General features: G+C 44.3%; 3 protein-coding genes across 3 annotated transcripts; all 3 read right to left on the reverse strand.

Annotated features, from left to right (window-relative positions):
* Positions 1–4,441: 4,441 nt before the first annotated feature.
* On the reverse strand, positions 4,442–5,353 carry LOC138928072 (uncharacterized). Its single transcript, XM_070284355.1, has one exon. It carries the CDS (start codon positions 5,351–5,353, stop codon positions 4,442–4,444), a length of 912 nt encoding a protein of 303 aa, XP_070140456.1.
* Positions 5,354–5,448: 95 nt separating this feature from the next.
* LOC121503200 (uncharacterized) lies at positions 5,449–7,639 on the reverse strand. Its single transcript, XM_041777418.1, has 2 exons — positions 6,350–7,639; positions 5,449–6,258 (listed from the first exon to the last, which is right to left on the reverse strand). Exons 1-2 carry the CDS (start codon positions 7,637–7,639, stop codon positions 5,449–5,451), a joined length of 2,100 nt encoding a protein of 699 aa, XP_041633352.1.
* A 651-nt stretch (positions 7,640–8,290) lies between these two features.
* On the reverse strand, positions 8,291–10,693 carry LOC121503199 (uncharacterized). Its single transcript, XM_041777417.1, has one exon. The coding sequence runs from the start codon at positions 10,691–10,693 to the stop codon at positions 8,291–8,293; it is 2,403 nt and encodes an 800-aa protein (XP_041633351.1).
* Positions 10,694–18,951: the final 8,258 nt, after the last annotated feature.

Raw genomic sequence — 18,951 nt, forward strand, 5'->3', positions numbered from 1 at the left:
CGAAAATGCACAATTAAGATATATTGAGAAACTCTCGCCAACCAGCACCAAGCATCCCTTATGGAGAGCTCACCCAAACTTAAGCTCTCCGACTGAAACCATTACCCCGATTAGAAAATCATCTGGTTGTTGGGCCCGCAGCGACAAAGACAGAGCCGAAACTTTTGCCTCACATCTCCAGGGCGTTTTCCAGCCGAACCCTGCTGCACATCCATTTGAACTACCGCAAAACCAAACTGAAACGGAATCTACTCCAACATCATTTCGTCCGAACGAGATCGCGAAGGTCATCAGGGAACTGAAGCCGAAAAAGGCTCCCGGCGATGACCTAATAACTCAAAAAATGATAATTGAACTTCCGAATTGTGCTATTGAGGTCATCTGTAAAATCTTCAATGGGATCATAATTCTCGGCCATTACCCAACAAAATGGAAAAAATCAATAATTATAATGATACCGAAGCCCGGAAAAGAGTACACGATTCCGTCATCTTACCGACCAATAAGTTTAAAATCATGCTTGTCCAAGTTATTTGAAAAATGCCTACTAAAGCGCATAATTCCTTATCTGGGAGCTCACAACATCATCCCAGCTCATCAATTTGGCTTCAGAGAAAAACATGGAACTATCGAGCAAGGTAACAGAATAACATCAGAAATTCGCACAGCCTTCGAGCATCGAGAATATTGCAGCGCGATATTTCTCGATGTTTCTCAAGCATTCGACCGCGTCTGGCTCAACGGCCTCATGCACAAAATAAAAACACTTTTGCCGGTATACACACACAAATTACTTGAGTCGTATCTCTACAACAGAGTCTTCGCAGTGAGGTGCAACGCAATAACATCTGGCATCTATTCAATCGAAACTGGAGTCCCACAAGGAAGCGCACTTGGGCCTACCCTATTTGTCCTATACACAGCGGATATCCCCACAAGCGACCAGCTAACATTATCCACTTTCGCTGATGACACTGCGATCCTCAGCCGTTCCAGATGCCCAGTCCGTGCAACAGCCCAGCTCGCCAACCACCTCAAGGTAGTCGAGAAGTGGCTATCTGACGGGCGTATCAAAATAAATGAACAAAAGTGTAAGCACATAACGTTGACTCTCAACAGACAAACATGCCCACCGCTCTACCTGAACAGCACTCTGATCCCCGAAGTCAACGTGGTAATGTAGCTGGGCGTCCACCTGGACAGACGCCTAACATGGCGAAGACATATTGAATGCAAGAAACTTCATCTAAAACTAAAAGCCAGCAGCCTCCACTGGCTCATAAACTCCTGATCGCCCCTGTGTCTGGACTACAAGGTCCTGCTCTACAACTCCACACTAAAGCCAATATGGACGTATGGCTCCCAGCTCTGGGGGAACGCGTGCAGCACCAATCTAGACATCATACAGCGCGCCCAATCAAAAATCCTGAGAACTATCACTGGGGCACCATGGTATATTCGCAACGAACACATCCACAGGGATCTCGGCATTCCTGCAGTTAAGAACGAAATAGAAAAACAAAAACACCGCCCACCCAAATCCTCTAGCAAGGGACTTAATACGAGTTTCCAGAAGAAGCCGTCTACTACGTAACGACCATCCAACCCAGCCATAATTAGTCGGGGCCATTTACCCTGTACCAGTCTGATGACTGCTAGTATTGTAAGATTTGATACACTTATTGTTAGTCTCATAAATGAGAAGATTCAATAAATAAAAGCAAAGCATAAAAAAAAAATCAATTTCTCAGCTAATTTCAATGCCACTCACAGGGAACGACCCAAAAATCAAGCTAGCTACGAATAAATAAATATTTCCGAAGAAATGCCTAGGTTTTAGGCCATAAATTCTGCCCCAGGAAAAGCTGTCCTTATAATCGGTTCCCTCTCTCGGCCTCCTTGTAACGACTGCTATGGGCCAGGCCCAAAACGCGTCACCGCCGATTCTTTTGCTCTTCTGCAGACACCAAATCAACCATTTCTCTTGCTTCGTATCCCGGTGGCTGACACTTTACACCTCACGTCAGCTCACCGATCGTCCAAATGGGACAAGGAGGCTTTCTGTCCCATTTCTTTACAAATTTTTCGGTAAAGAGACCCTGGACGTGACTGAGTTTTATCCCAGCCGTCGAGACTTCCTTACAATACATATGTACGTATTGTACATTCCCTGCAGTACCACATTTCATCAATAGGCTTTTTCATCAACAATTCATCAATTCGACTGCGACGCCGACAGAATCGACGCTCTGCCGACTGCTACTTGAACCCTTCGGAGACCCGAACTCCCTTCGGAGACCCGAACTCCCTTCGGAGACCCGAACTCCCTTCGAGTCCGATTTGTCAGTGCATGCAATAAAAAAAAAAAAAACAAAAACAATTTGAATGGGCTTCGTTTTTTGAAGTCCCAAACAAACTAGAAGACTCAATTAAAGTAGATTCTCGAAGCTTCGACTCCATATTTTCGGAGCAGCGGTTTTCGGTTTCGTCCCTTTGCATTAGAAGTTGAAGTGCTCTGAACTCCAGAAGTGTTGTGTGTTTCATTAATTAATAAATAAATTATTAAATAAATTCGTTCCGGGCCGTGATTGTTTTTAATGAAATAAAAGCCTATGTGCATTATTTTATTTATTAGGTATATATTATATTATTTTTTTCTTTTCGGACTGCAGTAATGGCCAACATATTGAAACGAGGATCTTTTGGGTAAATTCTATTTAATTGTATTATTATGTATTCCCTTGATTAATTATTATTTTTTTGCAGATGCAATTGCCCAAGTGGATAGAACTGAGCCTTCAGAGAAGATACTGCGCAAAAACAAATGGTCTACGTCAATTAAAAGCGGAAAACTTAGGAGCAAACAGACCTTGAGGCCTTACAATATATGAATTTAATGTTAATTGTTTATATTTGTGTTTTAGTGTTGGTATAGAATTAGTAAGAATAAATAATATTAATAAAATATCTAGAATTTAATTTAATATATGAAAAAAAAACATCAAAAATTCATCGATGAATCGATAATTCATCAACATTTCATCAGTATTTCATCAACAATTCATCGATTAAATGATGATGAAATGTTGATGAATTGCTGTTGATCAGAGATGGGCACGAGATCTAACGGTTTGGGTAGCAGCTTGGCCAGAAAAAAAATCAACAACAAGCCCCAGCGTTGCGACGCGTCGCACCCACGCGACACACAGAATGTGCGAGCCGAGAAAATACACTGACAAAAACTTTTTGAGTAGACAATATCTTCAGCCATTTTTGTGTGCATTTATGTCCGCCTAAGAAAAACGACTGCAAAAGAAATCCAAACTTTTTTTTTTAGCCGCACAGTTCCCTTTAAAATTGTTCTTGTTTTTGGGACGATGTGCGAGTTCGGTCGCTTGTGTTTTGTTGTTGCAAACTCGGGATCGTGACGATGTGCTCGCTACCTGCGCCAAAGGTCAGTGTAGTTGTTTTTGTAAATCTTCACGGTTCGCTGATCGCGAGGAACGACTGCAATGTGCGACTTGCTGGCGCCTCCGAAAAAAGATAACGGTTTGAGCAGTGTGAGCAAATTGAGCCACGGCGTGCCCATCGCTGCTGTTGATGAATGCCTAGGACATGCCAATGTTAAATTCATCAATAGTTTGTATGGCGATTCATCGATGAATCATCAACAAAACGCTTCGGCTATTGATGAAACGTTGATGAAATGTTGATGAATGGTACTGCAGGGTTTTTAGCAACTGACGTGTCGCTGCGGTTATATGTATTGTATGAATGCACACTTAAGGGGGTCTTCTCATTCAAAACCCGTTTTTTTAACGTTTTAAAAAAAATCTTATTTGAAAACGCAAAAAATAATTTAAAACTTTTTTTATTTATTGTATTACAAAAGGCTCAAAGTAAATAAAAATTTTTTTTGTCTCGATACGAGGGCTGTTCAAAAAGTAATTAGACTTCAAAGTTGGTGGTGAAAAAAAAAAGGTGTCGTCCCGGCGGCCAGGATTACGGGTCTCCGGAGCGTTTGAAATGAAAAAAAAAAACTTGGTTATTGAAGTGGAGGGGGCGCAGTGGCCAAAACAAGATCGTCGTCCTTCTTGGAGGTGTGGTCGTCTGGAGTTGGGCTGGCTGCTGAGTCCCACAATTTTCCCAATTAGTAGGCGAGAGGGGGGTAGCTTCGCTTCAGTTCAATTTTATTGCTTCACTTCTTTATTACGACTAACTTAATTACATGGAGAGCGGGCTGCCGGGACCGCGGAGTGGTGAGTTCGCTGCTGGAGAATAGCGAAAGAGAGGGAGACGGGAAGAGCGGAGGACACAGTGAGCGGGAGCACAAGCTTGAGCGCAAGCGCTCGCCGCTTACACTGCCGCTCATAACTTCACGCCCTTCTGGCGTGAACATTCTCCCCCCCCCTTGCGCTAGCAAAAGGAACCAGGATCAGCGTCAGTGTTCCAGAACGGCTCCGGAAACGGTCCATCCGAACACGGTGCTCTGAGCCACAGGCAAACCATCCTCGAGTTTCAGGAACCCCGGTTGGATAAGTTTCGCAAACACATCTGCGCCCAACACGAGGGAGATGGTTGCCGGGCGGTGGAATTGTTCATCGGCAAGGCGGATGTCGCCGAACTTTGCCCGTGTGGCGTCGCTCAGAGCCCGAATAGGAGTCCGGATCTTGAGGCTCGGGTCAAGCTTCAGGACGACCTCGAGCTTAAAGTTGCCTGTTCGGGATCGGAGCGTCGCCGAACAGACCTTGTCGTCTCCCAGACTGGTGAAGGGCAGCCGGAAAGCGGCCGCCAGCGATCGGTCGATGCTGCTCACCGCCATACAGGGGTCGATCATCGCCGCGGTCTCGAACGTAGAAGATCCCGTGTCCACCACGACGATGGCTGTCGGAAGTATGTGGATCGTCTTCTGACGAACCAACGTGGCCACCGACGTAGCCGTAGCGGAGACCTCCAGACGTGGACGCTCAATGGCGGCCCGGTTTGGCGACGAAGAGCGGGAGACGGACCCGGCGGAACAGCGGGGATGCGACCTGGCGGATTGGCGCGGATTGCGCGACGGGTGGGGTGGAGACGGCTCCTCGTGCATATGCAGCAGGGTGTGGTGGTTCCCTCCACACTTCTTGCAGCCGTCCTGGCTGCGGCAGGTCCCCTCGGAATGTTGGTGGGCGAGGCAATTTGAGCAGTACTTATTAATAAGTACTGCTCGGAGGCGCTTCTCGGCGCTCAGCTTTCGGAACCTCTTGCACTTCCGAAGAGGATGGATTCCCCGGCAGACTCGGCAGCGGTAGGACTGAGTACCTCGGGAACGTCTGCTTTCCAAGGACTGGGCGGTGCGAGGACTTGGAGCCATGGTACAAAAACGTGTCCTGCGATGAATAGAAAAAAAGAAAAACGAAGTGTTAGCAGGGGTAGCACGAAACGTCGGACCTCGGAAACTGAGAAGCCCTAGTCCCTGGGAACGGAGGATACTTGATCCTCCGCAGGGAGAAGTATGACCTTATGGACTGGGCGCTTGATAGTCCCACGAGCTGTGCGGATCTCCGCAACTCGGATAAGGTCATCGGCTCCTTGGAAGACAGAACTAATTCTGCCGAGCCGCCATTCGTCGGATGGAAGATTGTCCTCCTTGACGACTACCATGTCGCCGATTTGGAGGTTTCGGGTCGGATATTGCCATTTGTAGCGTTTGTGGAGTTCCTTTAGATACTCCTCTTTCCACCGAACACTAAACTGCTGATGTTGGGCCTTTAAATGTTGCCATCGATTGAGTATCGATTTGGCTTCGCCCTCGGGCTCCGCCGTGGAGAGCAACGGTCCTCCAACAAGAAAATGGCCCTGTGTGAGGGCCAGCAAGTCTGAGGGATCTTCGGACATCGGGGAGAGGGGTCTTGAGTTGAGGCAAGCCTCAATCTTTGCGAGGAGCGTCGCAAGTTCCTCGAAAGTGTACTTGCGGGTCGCGGAAGCTTTGTAAAACAGAGTCTTAAAACTCTTGACGCCCGCTTCCCATAGACCCCCCATATGTGGAGCCCCTAGTGGAATAAATCGCCATACGAGCCCCTGATGGCTGTATGCATCAGTCACAGACTCCTTGACGGCTTGGAGGAAGTCTCGAGAAAGCAGAGTTGCTGCCCCCACAAAGGTCTTGCCATTATCCGAATGGACCCGCTGAGGACAACCGCGCCTCGCTACGAAACGAGCAAAGGCCGCTAGGAACTTCTCGGTTGTCAGATCGGAAGTGGGTTCCAAATGGATAGCCTTCGTAGAAAAACACACAAACATAACCCTTTGTTATGAGACACGCTCTCCCTGTATAGTTTTTGATCTCGAAAGGGCCGGCGTAATCAACCCCCGTGTACGTGAAAGCCCTCGAGAAGGAAACACTGTCTGTCGGAAAATCGCCCATCAGCTGGGTTTGAAGTCGCTTCTTGTAAATCGTGCAAATTTTACACGGATTCACCATAGCCTTCACCAGATTCTTGATTTTAGGAATCCAATACTTCGATCGGATAAGGCGTACAATTAATTGACTACCGCCATGAAGAGTAATCTGGTGAGCAAATTGGATGAGAAGGCGAGACAGTCTGCAGCCATAGGGAAGTATTATTGGATGGCGTTCGTCATACTGCAACCCTTTGGCAGCAGTAAGGCGACCACATGCTCTTAGGAGGCTGTGTTGGTCGATAAACGGAAACAAGTTCGCAATCGGACTGGACACTGGAAGGGACCTTTTCTCGGCCAGATGCTTCTGCTCTTGGCCATATGCTCTGCGCTGCGCAATGGAGATTAAAACTCTTTCTGCCTCCCGGATTTCATCACTTGTGGGTCGTGGAGTGGGCGAGATCGAGCTCTTGCGGCAGCGTTTAAGGAATCGCAGAACGTACGTTAAGACCCGCAGAGCTTTGTCCAGTTTGGAGAAACGCTCAAGATATTCTTCGGACGGGGTCTTGCTGAAATGCACCTTGACTGCACGCTGTTCTAATTCGGTCGGATCGATGGCATTTTGGGCAGGCCATAGCTCACGAGGGCCCTGCAGCCACTCTGGTCCTTGCCACCAAAGTTTGCTATCCGCTAGGTCGATCAGGGGTACGCCTCGACTGGCTAAATCGGCGGAGTTTTGTTCGGAGGGAACATGTGCCCAACAGTCGACTGGTGTTGCCTGAGTGATCTTGGCAACTCTGTTGGCCACAAACGTAGTCCAGTTGCAAGCAGGCTTACGTAACCAGGCTAGGACGATCGTGGAATCTGTCCAGCAGCGGAGATCGGAACTGGCGGTAGGCAAATGCGGAAGGATTGCTGTCACCATTTCGGTTAAAAGCACCGCTCCACAGAGCTCTAGCCGGGGGAGGGACACGGTTTTCACCGGAGCCACTCGTGTCTTGGCTGTCAGCAGACGAGTCAAGATCTGGTGACCCATCTCGACGCGGACGTAGATAGCAGCTCCATAGGCTTTCTGCGACGCGTCACAGAAGCCGTGATGCTCTACGATGACCTCTGGCTGGTACCCAACCCACCTTGGAACGCGGATCTTGTTGAGGTCGGAATATTCTTTGAGAAACGACTGCCATCTCAGACTCATGGGCGTGGGAAGCTTGTCATCCCAGCCTAAGTCTTGCAACCAAATCTCCTGCATAAACATTTTGGAACGGATGATGAACGGAGCCAGCCATCCGGCAGGATCGAACAACTTAGCGATTTGGGATAAAACTTCCCGCTTTGTTCTGGAGGGACGAAATAGAACTCGTCGGACTTTGCCCTCCATCGAATACCAAGCGTCTTGGCCGTGCTTTCGGCATCGATATCGAGGAACTCGCTATGGAGAAGGTGCTTAGCTGGTATATTGCTTAGTATGCTCTTATTGTTAGAAGTCCATTTTCTTAATGGAAACCCAGCGGAACTCAGAACTGCTCGCAATTCTTGGACCGAATCTTGGGCATCTTTTACGGAATTTGCGCCGGGCAGCACGTCATCGACATACATGTGATGCTGAATAATGCGGCTGGCCTAAGGAAATGGCCCTTGGACGTCTTTTGCTAGCTGTTGCAGCACTCGGATAGCCAAGAAGGGCGCGCAGTTGACCCCAAAAGTAACTGTCTGTAACTCGAAGTCTTGGATATCTCCTTTCTTATTTCGGAACAGAATTTTTTGAAGGGTGTGTGCTTGGAATCGACCCAAATCTGACGGTACATTTTAGTAACGTCCGCACTGAAGACATATTGGAAGCATCGCCACTTCAGGATCTGAATAGTCAGATCGGATTGCAGGACTGGACCAGCATGAAGAATATCATTTAAACTGGATCCATTTGCTGAAGGGCTTGAAGCGTCAGATCGGATTGCAGGACTGGACCAGCATGAAGAATATCATTTAAACTGGTTCCATTTGCTGAAGGGCTTGAAGCGTTAAATACAACGCGAAGCTTTGTAGTGGTGCTTTCGGGCTTGATCACCGCATGATGTGGAATATAGTAGGTAGGAGAATTGTGAGTCGACGGAACTTCTTTCATATGACCCAGATCCAGATATTCCTGAATCACGCTGTCATATTGCTTTTTTAGGGGAAAGTCTCTTTTTAACCGATTTTCGTTTCGGAGAAACTGAGCTAACGCGATGGACCTCGAATACCCTAGATTGAATCCAGAATTTACGGGGTCGCAGAACGGGAGCGTCACCACGTACCTCCCGCTTGCGTCTTTCTTCGTCGTTTGGAGAAAGTTCCTCTCGCAATAGAAATCCGACTCCTTTACTATCTGGACTGGTAGATCTTCCACCTCCCAGAACTTGCTGAGAAGCGTGTCCAGTGCCTCGTCACCTACTTGGTGTACTTGAGTCTTGAAGGATGCGACTCTGTTTGAGTTCACCTGGGAGATCGGGCCCGTAAGCACCCATCCGAAAATGGTCTCTTGGCCTAGTAGAGAGCCGCAAATGTTTCCTCGCGTGCCACTCAGCATGACCGAAGGTAAAATGTCGGCCCCGATTAGAACATCAATTTGCGAACTCTCGTAGAATTTGGGGTCTGACCATTGGAGAGCGGGCAGGTCTTTCAAAGAATCCCGAGCTATTGGATATGAGGGCAATTTGCCCGCCAATGCCGGAAGGACGTAGGCTGCGGTGTCTAACTGGAGACCCGGCTTAGTAGGAGATCGCACTTGAAAATGGCAGACTCTGGTAGACTTCGCCGAAACAGATTGGTTCAGCCCGGAGACTTGAGTTTGGATGCTGCGGAATGGCAGCTTGATCAAATTGAAGAGGCGTTCGGAAATGAAAGTCGCCTCGGATCCCGAGTCGATTAAGGCTCGTGCTCGGTAGTTCGTGCCGAGATGGCACACATCGATAATTGCCGTGCTCAGCAGAACGGCTGTAGTGCCAGAGGCGAAGTAATTTTGCACCGTTGGATTGCTCGTCGATGCATTACTGCTGGAGGGTCCTGAAGATAGCTGAGCAGAGGGCGTGGAGGATCTTGAATTTGCCGGAGTTGCATTACGATGTAGCAGAGTATGATGTCTCCCTTTACAAGTGAAACAGCTGTGCGTGCTCGTGCAGTCACGTAGCTGGTGGCCTCTTGCAAAACAATTGAGACAGAGCTGCTTCTTTTTTATGTAGCCGGAACGCGCGTCGACGGACATTTGGAGAAAGCGCGGGCATAAGCGTACTGGATGATTCTCCTTGGAGCATAAGTCACACCCTTTTGGTTTGGTGCTGACTTTCGTTTCGAAGGACTGAAGCTTTTTCGGGACTGCTTGAGTCGGCTTCATGTCCTCGATGGCCTCTAATGTGCGATATCTTTCGCTTAGGAAGGTGTTCATCTCTTCCCAAGCCGGAATGTCGGATTTCGACGTTAGGGACTGTTCCCATAGCGAAAGGGTAACTTTCGGCAGCTTGCTTGCGCACAGGAACACCAGCAGACAATCCCAGTTGTCCGTGGATATTTGGGAATGTGCTAGCGCTGTCAAACACCCCTGAATCGTGGACTGCAGCTCTTTCAGCGCATGACCAGATTCTTGGGAGATGGAACTCAAGTTGAACAGAAGCTTGAGTTGGCTGTTGACTAGAAGTCGTTTGTTTTGGAAACGGTCTTGAAGCGCTTCCCACGCAGAGGCGAACCCGTCATTTGTGAGCGGGGATTTGGAGACGATGGCTTTCGCCTCGCCGCTCGTCTTCGTGAAAAGATGGAAGAGCTTCTCGACCGGTGTCAGCCTGGGGTTGTTGACATAGACTGCCGTGAATAGGTCCCGGAAAGTGGGCCATCGAAGGTAGTCCCCGTCGAAGACTTCTGTATCGCAGGGAGGTAAGCGGCAACCGGAGGAAATGATTGGCTGGGAGGGTGGTTGCACGGCTTGAGGCGTGGCACTGTCAATTGTCGCACTGATCTCTGCAGAACATGACTCATACGCCGAATAGCAATAGTCATATTTGTTCTGCAGCACGGACACCATTTCGAGGGATCCTTCTTGGGCAATTAGATCGGAGCACGTGGCGTACTCCGTCTCTACCTTGTCCCATAAGGCTCTCACTTGTTGCAGGCGGACTTGTAGCAGATGTAGGGACGGGGAAGCTTGACCTGGAGTATTGATCTTTGCTTCAAAAATGCTCACACGATCGCTGGCGGCTATGAATTTGCGCAACGACACGGTTGCGGCCGTTGGCGGTTCGGCCGTTGGCTGTTCGGCCGTTGGTTTTTCAGCGGATGCCATTTTGTGGCTGCTAGAGCGTGTCACCCTCAGGAATTCCGGCTTTGAAACAGAGGGAGACTCTGACTTTATGGCAAGCGAAGAGTCGCTAGAAGCTTTTGTCACCGGACGAGAGATGACTATTCGTGGAGCGTTTGACGGACTTGTCGATCGACGATCCGTCCCTTTGGAAGTGGAAGCCGAACTTCTGATCCTCGGACTGGAGGGCCTGGGTGCTGAATGGGCTCGAATGGGCCGCGGAGAGGATGGGTTCGACTTGGCCGGGGAGGAGATTCCCTTTTTATCTCCCTCTATGGGCATACTCAGCTATGCCCGATGAAAAAAAAAGGCCTGCCCCCCGCAAAAAGAAAAGCGAGTGCACGGAAAAGGAACTTTAATCCTTAAACACTGTGGAAAACCCTGCGAAGTTCGCAGAATAAAAAAAAACGGCAGGAAAAGAAAATAGCCAAATCTAGCTATGATCAGTCGCTAGCAAAACGAGGGAACTGAACTGTCAGTGACGGATCTACGAAACGCGTGCGGATAATAGACTATAGCGAAAAAAGTAGCTAGATCTAGCTACAAACTAGGCTCGGAAATTGTTGCAAACTCTTAGCCACTTACTCAAAATTGGCTTCTTCGACCTTAAGTTCCGGAATACGACAGCAACAATCGTAGAACTTTGCGAGAAAAAAAACCCGCCAAAACTAGCTGGAAAACGCTAATAAATTTGGCGGAATCTGCTAATACCTTTCGGGAATTATATGGGTTTTTCTTTTGTTTTTTCCGACAAAGGTCACAAAAAGGTCGTAAAGAACTACGTGGAAAGAAATTCACAAAAATAGCTTAAAACAATAAAGGAAGCTAACTTCGGCACGCCGAAGTTTGTATACCCTTGCAGATTGGTTTTGATGTTTATTTTATAGATTTAAATGCTGAAAACACTCACAAAACAGAGTTTCATTACATTTTACCTATACTTATTATGTTTACAGTTTGACAGTTACAGTTTTACATTCCCAGCTTTATATATTTTCACATTTACCGATCGCTTCTATGGCAGCTATAAAATATAGTTGTCCGATTTTTATGAAATTTATACCAAAATTCAAGAATAATAAAAAAAACGTATATCTCAGAGTAAATAAAAATGCGTTGAAAAACAACGAAGCTATAATTTTATTTCTATTAATTTCCCGATCGTTCCTATGGCAGCTATATTATATAGTCGTCCGATTTTTATAAAATTTTTACCAAAATTCTGGAATATTATAAAATGGCTATATGTCAAAAATGATGCAAAAATATTGAAAAACAGCCAAGTTATAATTTTTTTTCTAAAAATTTATCGAACATTTGTATGGCAGCTATATGATATAGTCGTTCGATCCGGCCCGTTCCGACATATATAGCAGTGAGAGCATATAGAAGACTATATGCAAAGTTTCATTCAGATAGCTTTAAAACTGAGGGACTAGTTTGCGTAGAAACGGACAGACGGACGGACAGACGGACGGACAGACGGACGGACAGACGGACATGGCTAGATCGACTCGGTTACTGATGCTGAGCGAGAATATATATACTTTATAGGGTCGAAAACGTCTCCTTCACTGCGTTGCAAACTTCTGACTGAAATTAATACATTAATAACTTAAAATGATTGCCAAAATTGTTGTTTGTTAATAATGATTAACAAACAACAATTTTGGCAATCATTTTAAGTTATTAATGTATTAATTTATATTTTATAATTATTTTTAATTGACTGTTTCCTTCCACCAACAATATGGCAGCCGTGGCGATAACTTTTTGCGATAGACTTATCAACCTATCGCTAAAACGAGAAAACTTGTTGAACACGGCAAAAATGTTGTTGTCAAATCTGAGGTGGGGTCAGAAATTTTTTTTTTATAAAATAATTATCTGCTAGAATGATCTTGTGGTTGTGTGGAATAAACATCAATAGAACACTGAGTAAACTATTTTTTCCTTTGCATTCGTAATTGCAGACTTGAGGTCATAGCCGGCTTCGATTTTATAAAAATCAAAGGCCCGGCTTTAGCTAAAAACAACAAAAAGAACTTGCCAATAGACAAGTAGCAGCTGTGGTGACGTTTCCGACCCTATAAAGTATATATATTCTTGATCAGCATCAACAGCCGAGTCGATCTAGCCATGTCCGTCTGTCCGTCCGTCTGTCCGTTTCTACGCAAACTAGTCCCTCAGTTTTAAAGCTATCTGAATGAAACTTTGCATATAGTCTTCTATATACTCTTAGTGCTATATATGTCGGAACGGGCCGGATCGGACGACTATATCATATAGCTCCCATACAAATGTTCGATAAATTTTTAGGAAAAAAATTATAACTTGGCTGTTTTTCAATATTATTGCATCATTTTTGAGATATAGCCATTTTATATTATTCCAGAATTTTGGTAAAAATTTTATGAAAATCAGACCGCTATATCTTATAGCTGCCGGATCGGAAAATGAATAGGAAAAAAATTATAACTTCGTTGTTTTTCAACGTATTTTCATCTACTTTGAGACATGAGCTTTTAGTATTATTTCAGAATTTTGTTAACAATTATTTGAAAATCGGACAACTATATCATATAGCTGCCATAGAAGCGATCCGTAGATGTAGAGAAAATGTAAAGCTGGGAATGTATGTATAACTGTAACTGTCAAACTGTAAACATAATAAGTATAGGTAAAATGGTATGAAACTCTGTTTAGTGTCTGTTTTCGGCTTTATAATATTTATAATATAAATACATAAACCAATCTGCAAGGGTATACAAACTTCGGCGTGCCGAAGTTAGCTTTCTTTCTTGTTTAAATATATTTTATTTAATTTTTATCTTTAAATGTATTTGGTTAAATAAAAATAATTTGAAAACTGAAATTTTTTTCAGTTGACTTTGACTTTTTTTTAAATTCTAAGTGAGCGCTACAACATTTTTTTTTTTTTTTATACCCTTGCAGGAAATTATAATTTCAGTCAGAAGTTTGCAACGCAGTGAAGGAGACGTTTCCTATCCTATAAAGTATATATATTCTTGATCAGCATCAACAGCCGAGTCGATCTAGCCATGTCCGTCTGTCCGTTTCTACGCAAACTAGTCCCTCAGTTGTAACGGACGGTATATGTCCTTCGAGGAACGCTCTGTCTACGAAAAGGGGTCCGGCCGTGCTCAGGGAAAATGGCGTGGTTCTGGTTCCTCTTGGGACATTCCCATTACTTGAATTAAATGTAGACAGAGTATCGGGAGGAAATAAGGAAACCCGAAAAACTTGGAATTACGACTTGAACTAATTTTGTAAGAGAATTGAGGTGTTATTTATCTCCTAGCGAATTGAATTCCTCTGAGGTGTTGACCCTTAAGGTGCCTAAATAAAAAACTCTAATAATTCATAATTTCAATTTCGTTATAGTTTCATAAAGTTTATACTCAAAATATAATGTGCAATTAATTCTATAATGGTATATAAAAATTCAAAAAGAGTCGTTTTCATACTTAGATCCTAATATTTAACAAAGAAAGAACAAAAAATCGCTATTCAGAGCGATCTGAAGAACCTGTGTGCTGGTCTTGGCTTCTCATAAATTTTTTATATGTCGGCTATGCCGTACTTACGACCCAGTCCCTCGATGTCGACGGGCCCGTTGACCTCACGGTGACCTTTGCTGATAAATGTGGAAATTAAAGTCATATATGAAAAACCAAACTCGTCAGCAGCACATGAAAACAAATTCAGATATAAGTACAAATTCTCTTTAAAAGAAATATAAACTAAAATTAACAAAATAATGTAACGCAGGCGATACAAATGATCCTGCAGTTGATTAAGTGCACTGAAATATATGTCGCAGCGCCCTTTTTGGGGCCCGCCGATATAGCTGGTGAAAAGCTGAAGGGTAGATCCCCTAAAGAAACGACCTCCTTCTTGGTGTCTCTAGTGTCTCCTTTAGCCTCCAAATATATATGTAAACGGGCGTAGGGGGGGCCTGCGGCCGTGGCCGGCCAGAAGGCGGAATGGGCGGAAAACGTTGATCGCTGCCGCCGCCACTTAATTGGTGTTTTACTGGCTCTCAATAAAAGGGGTCGCTGCCCGATCGGGAGCGGGATGGCTCGGATAATCCGGCTAGAAAACTAAGGTTTATTTTCGATTCGAACCTCACTTTTTCACAAAAGGCTTACCCGGAGTATTTCGGAGCAAAAAACACAAAAATAATTGTTTCCAGGAATTCTCCTTTATATAAAATTCCAATGCCTTTGTGCGACAATGCACACTTAGAAGTTCGGCGAGGTTGGAAGGAATTTTCCTGCACGTGCCGTTTTATATATATATATATTTTTCTGTGATATAGTAATCACGATGTTTCGCTGGGCACCGATCTCAAGAGAATGAGAGAAGGGAGAGAAAACGGAAACGCGGGTGGAAAAATTAAGCTCGATTTGCCAGGTGCATGACAAGTGCATGACAGCTAGATGACAGCTAATTAGAGTTGTCAGCTAGATGCATCGATCAGCTGCTATCTATGAGCATCGATATATATTGCATAGATAAGGAGCTTTATCTAAGCTAAGCTCTAGATTTAAGCTTTTACTTGCAGTTTACACTCGCGTCCAATTTTGTTGATACGGACCGCGACTGAATAATATGGAACTGTTAAATAAGTAAACATAAACTGCCTTCACCCTCACAGCACAGGTTTGATCTTTACTGCCACAGTATAGATAAAAGCTGAAAAAGGGTGACAATGGTTAGGCTTGCCAAATATCTTTTACATGAAAGTTTCCTAATTCTTTTCCATTTAGATCCTCTAACTTATATATATTTGTACCTAATTTTTGTCTAACTCTAGCTTTTATTCCTACGGGTGCTAGTTTAGCGTTAAAGTGAGAAGCCATATTACTAAGTTGAAAATTCCTTTTAATAACTTCATCACCTATTTCAAAGGAGCGGGGTTGTTTTCTTAAGTCATACGCTCGTTGATTTTTAGTATATGCTTTCTCCAAATTCTTGCATATATCTGACCTAATTCTTGAAAATTCATCTTCACGAGTTATTCTGGCACTGCTTTCTGTTAGTAATTCAAGATTTTTAAGCAGCTTATAGTCTTTGCCGTGAGTAATCATGTGTTGTCCAAACACAACCAAATAAGGAACGGCTCCAACGGACTGGTGTATAGAGTTCCGAAGGGCACAATTGATTGCACTAAGATAGGTGTCCCATTCCCGCTGATCTTTCCGCACATATGATCGAAGAGCAGCATTAATGGAGCGGTTAACTCTTTCGGCAGCATTTGATTGGGGAGCATAGGCACCTGTACACAAATGTTTAATTCCGTATTTAGAAATAAATTCTTCAAAGTCGTGGCTCTTAAATTGTTTTCCATTGTCGCTAACAATGGTTTCCGGAACGCCATAGCAAGGGAAAATTTCTTCTCTCAAGTATTCAATGATAACATTGGAAGTAAACTTTCGCACTGGTTTTAAAAACGTAAACTTTGAAAAGTGGTCTAGTATAATAAAGATGCCAAGGTTGCCTTTCTTGGTTCTTGAAAAGGGTCCTATGAAATCGACATAAAGACGCTGGAATGGTCTTTCGCTAGTCGCTTGGCTTCCCATTGGCGGTTTGAGGCCAACTGTCGGATGTTTAGAAGTTCGACATAATTCACATCGAGCTATATATTCCCGCACGTCTGTAGCCATTCGTGGCCAGTAGAAGCTACGTCGAATTCTTTCTAAGCACTTAGCGACTCCACATGATTGGAGCGAATCACTTCATCCCTAAGCTCTGATGGGACGAATAATTTCCAATCCTCATCTTGGTTTTCTAAAGAGGGAAAACAAGTCCGATGGTATAGATAGTTGTCAATTACTTGAAAGTCTGGTAAATTCGCAACCTTAAACTTTTCTTTGAGTGTAGAATACTCATCGGATTGAAAAGCTTTGGATTCTAAATCAATTCTAGGCAGGGTTTCGAGTTCTATCGAGGCTATAGGCTCTTCGTCTTCAAAGGATCGCGACAATGCGTCTGGAACTACGTTTTCACATCCTTTGCGATGCTCTATGTCAAACGTAAATCCTTGGAGCTTGATGGCCCATCTGGCCAGTCGGCCACTAAGGTCCGATTGGTTCATCAACCAGCGAAGGCTCGCATGATCAGTTACGATCTTAAACGGGTGACCCTCTACATACATTCGAAACTTTTTCACGGCTAAAATAACGGCAAGGCATTCTAGTTATGTTACTGTGTAGTTTCTTTGCGCTTTATTTAATTTCTTTGACATGTATGCAATAGGTCTTTCAATCCCTGATTCGTCACACTGCGATAAAACGGCACCAACTCCATGTAGAGAGGCGTCGCATTGTATGATAAACGCTTTTGCATAATTAGGATGTACCAGTAAAGGAGCTGAGCAAAGTCTTGACTTTATTTCTTGAAATGCTGCTTCAGCGTCCTCATTCCACTCGAATGGTTTCTTTCCTAAGAGTTCTGTCAAGTGAAAGATCACTGTGGAATACTGTGCTATAAATCGCTGATACCAGCCCGTTATTCCTAAAAACCTTCGAAGTTGTCGTTGGGTTTTCGGAGCTGGAAATTCGGACACTGCTCGAACTTTTTCGGGATTTATTTGCAGAGTTCCTTCTCCAACAATATATCCAAGATATTCGACCTGCTTCAAACAAAATTGGCTTTTGGATACATTTATAGTCAGCCCAGCTTTTCGTAGCTGAGTTGCCACCTCTGCAAGATGCAATAAATGATCTTCGAAACTGGAGGACAAGACTAACAAGTCATCCAGATATACTAAAACATGAGATTTGAGCTTAAATGGAATGACTAAGTCCATGAGACGACATAAGGTTTGTGGAGCATTGGTTAACCCAAACGGCATCCTCTTAAATTGATACAGTGGGCGGTTGGGTACCGTGAATGCGGTTTTGGCCCGCGATTGCTCATCTAAAGCGATTTGCCAAAATGCATCTTTTAAATCAATTTTTGAGATACAGTGAACAGGAGGAAGACGACTTATTAATCCATCTAATAATGGCATTGGGTAAGCGTCTTTTATTGTAACTGAGTTTAACTTTCGTGCGTCCAAACAAAATCTGACTTTTCCGGGTTTTACAATTAGGGTCACTGGAGAGGACCAGGGTGAAGCTGGAGCTTCTTCTATGACGCCTTGGGATATCATTCGGTCGATTTCGTTGCAAAGTAATTTTTCTCTCGCCGGAGATAAGGGATAAAATCTCTGTTTTATTGGTTTAGCGTTTGCCGTATCGATCGAATGTTTGACTAGAAGTGTTTTTCCAAGTCCGTCTTTCTCAAAGGAAGGAAACAGATTAATAATAGACTTCAATCTCGTTAATTCCGATTTATTAAGGTTCAATTTATCGGAATGTTCTAACTGATCTACCTGAAGTTCATTAATATGACTTGAAATTGAAACTGAAATTCCAAATTCGTTCCAAAAATCCATACCACATATAACGTTTTGGTTTATAGATGGGACGATTAGAAACTCTATAACTTTCTGCATTGAGTTAAAACTGACGTTTACGGGAAATGTTCCGGCAACTTTTTGCGTTTGGCCATCAGCGGTTTTAACCATTCCCTTCATGGGTATTAATTGACCTTTTTGGCTGAGAATATGTTGGGCTAATTTGCCACCGATTACACTTTTGTTCGCTCCGCTATCTAAAAGTGCTAGATGTAATTCTCCTAACATTTTAATATGAGAAAATGGTCTAATATCATTGCTTTTATAGTCTAAGGCTGAGATAGTGAACTTCGTTAGGACATTTTTATTCCTGTAATAAGTTCGGATGCGTTCCGCTGAACGTGTGCGGGAGTGCACGCGATTCGGCTGACCGAGGTTTTCTTTCAAAATGTTTTGCATTCGAACATGGTAGGGTGTGAAATTAAATGAAAGATTGGGGAGTAATATTTCAGACTTACACGTCCTCTTTGAACTTGAATCGGACTCTAGTTGGGACATTCGACTGGGGAAGGTGACGAATATCCCTTGTCAAGTTTTCCGAGGAAGGTGAGCATTTTTGGCAGCTAGGCCGGTATGTATTGATTGCTCCGCATCCGTAACAAAAGATGCGTCGGACTTTCAGACAGTCTTGATATCTGTGTCCTGTCTCGTCGCAGTTCCAACACTTTATTTTGTCGGAAGTACGAACGGCACATATCTCTTGGGGCGATTCATCCTCCAGATTTTCTACAACTTCTTCCTCAAACTGTACAATATT

This window comes from Drosophila kikkawai, chromosome 2R, assembly GCF_030179895.1.
Source record: "Drosophila kikkawai strain 14028-0561.14 chromosome 2R, DkikHiC1v2, whole genome shotgun sequence".
NCBI lineage: Eukaryota > Metazoa > Arthropoda > Insecta > Diptera > Drosophilidae > Drosophila > Drosophila kikkawai.

Excerpts from the sequence above, each read along its gene's own strand:
- LOC121503199 (XM_041777417.1), bottom strand. The coding sequence starts at position 10,693 with ATGGCATCCGCTGAAAAACCAACGGCCGAACAGCCAACGGCCGAACCG.
- LOC138928072 (XM_070284355.1), bottom strand. The coding sequence starts at position 5,353 with ATGGCTCCAAGTCCTCGCACCGCCCAGTCCTTGGAAAGCAGACGTTCC.
- LOC121503200 (XM_041777418.1), bottom strand. The coding sequence starts at position 7,639 with ATGTTTATGCAGGAGATTTGGTTGCAAGACTTAGGCTGGGATGACAAG. Across the intron at positions 6,259-6,349 it reads GGGCTTTCACGTACACGGGG|GCTATCCATTTGGAACCCAC; the intron begins GTTGATTACGCC and ends TTTTCTACGAAG.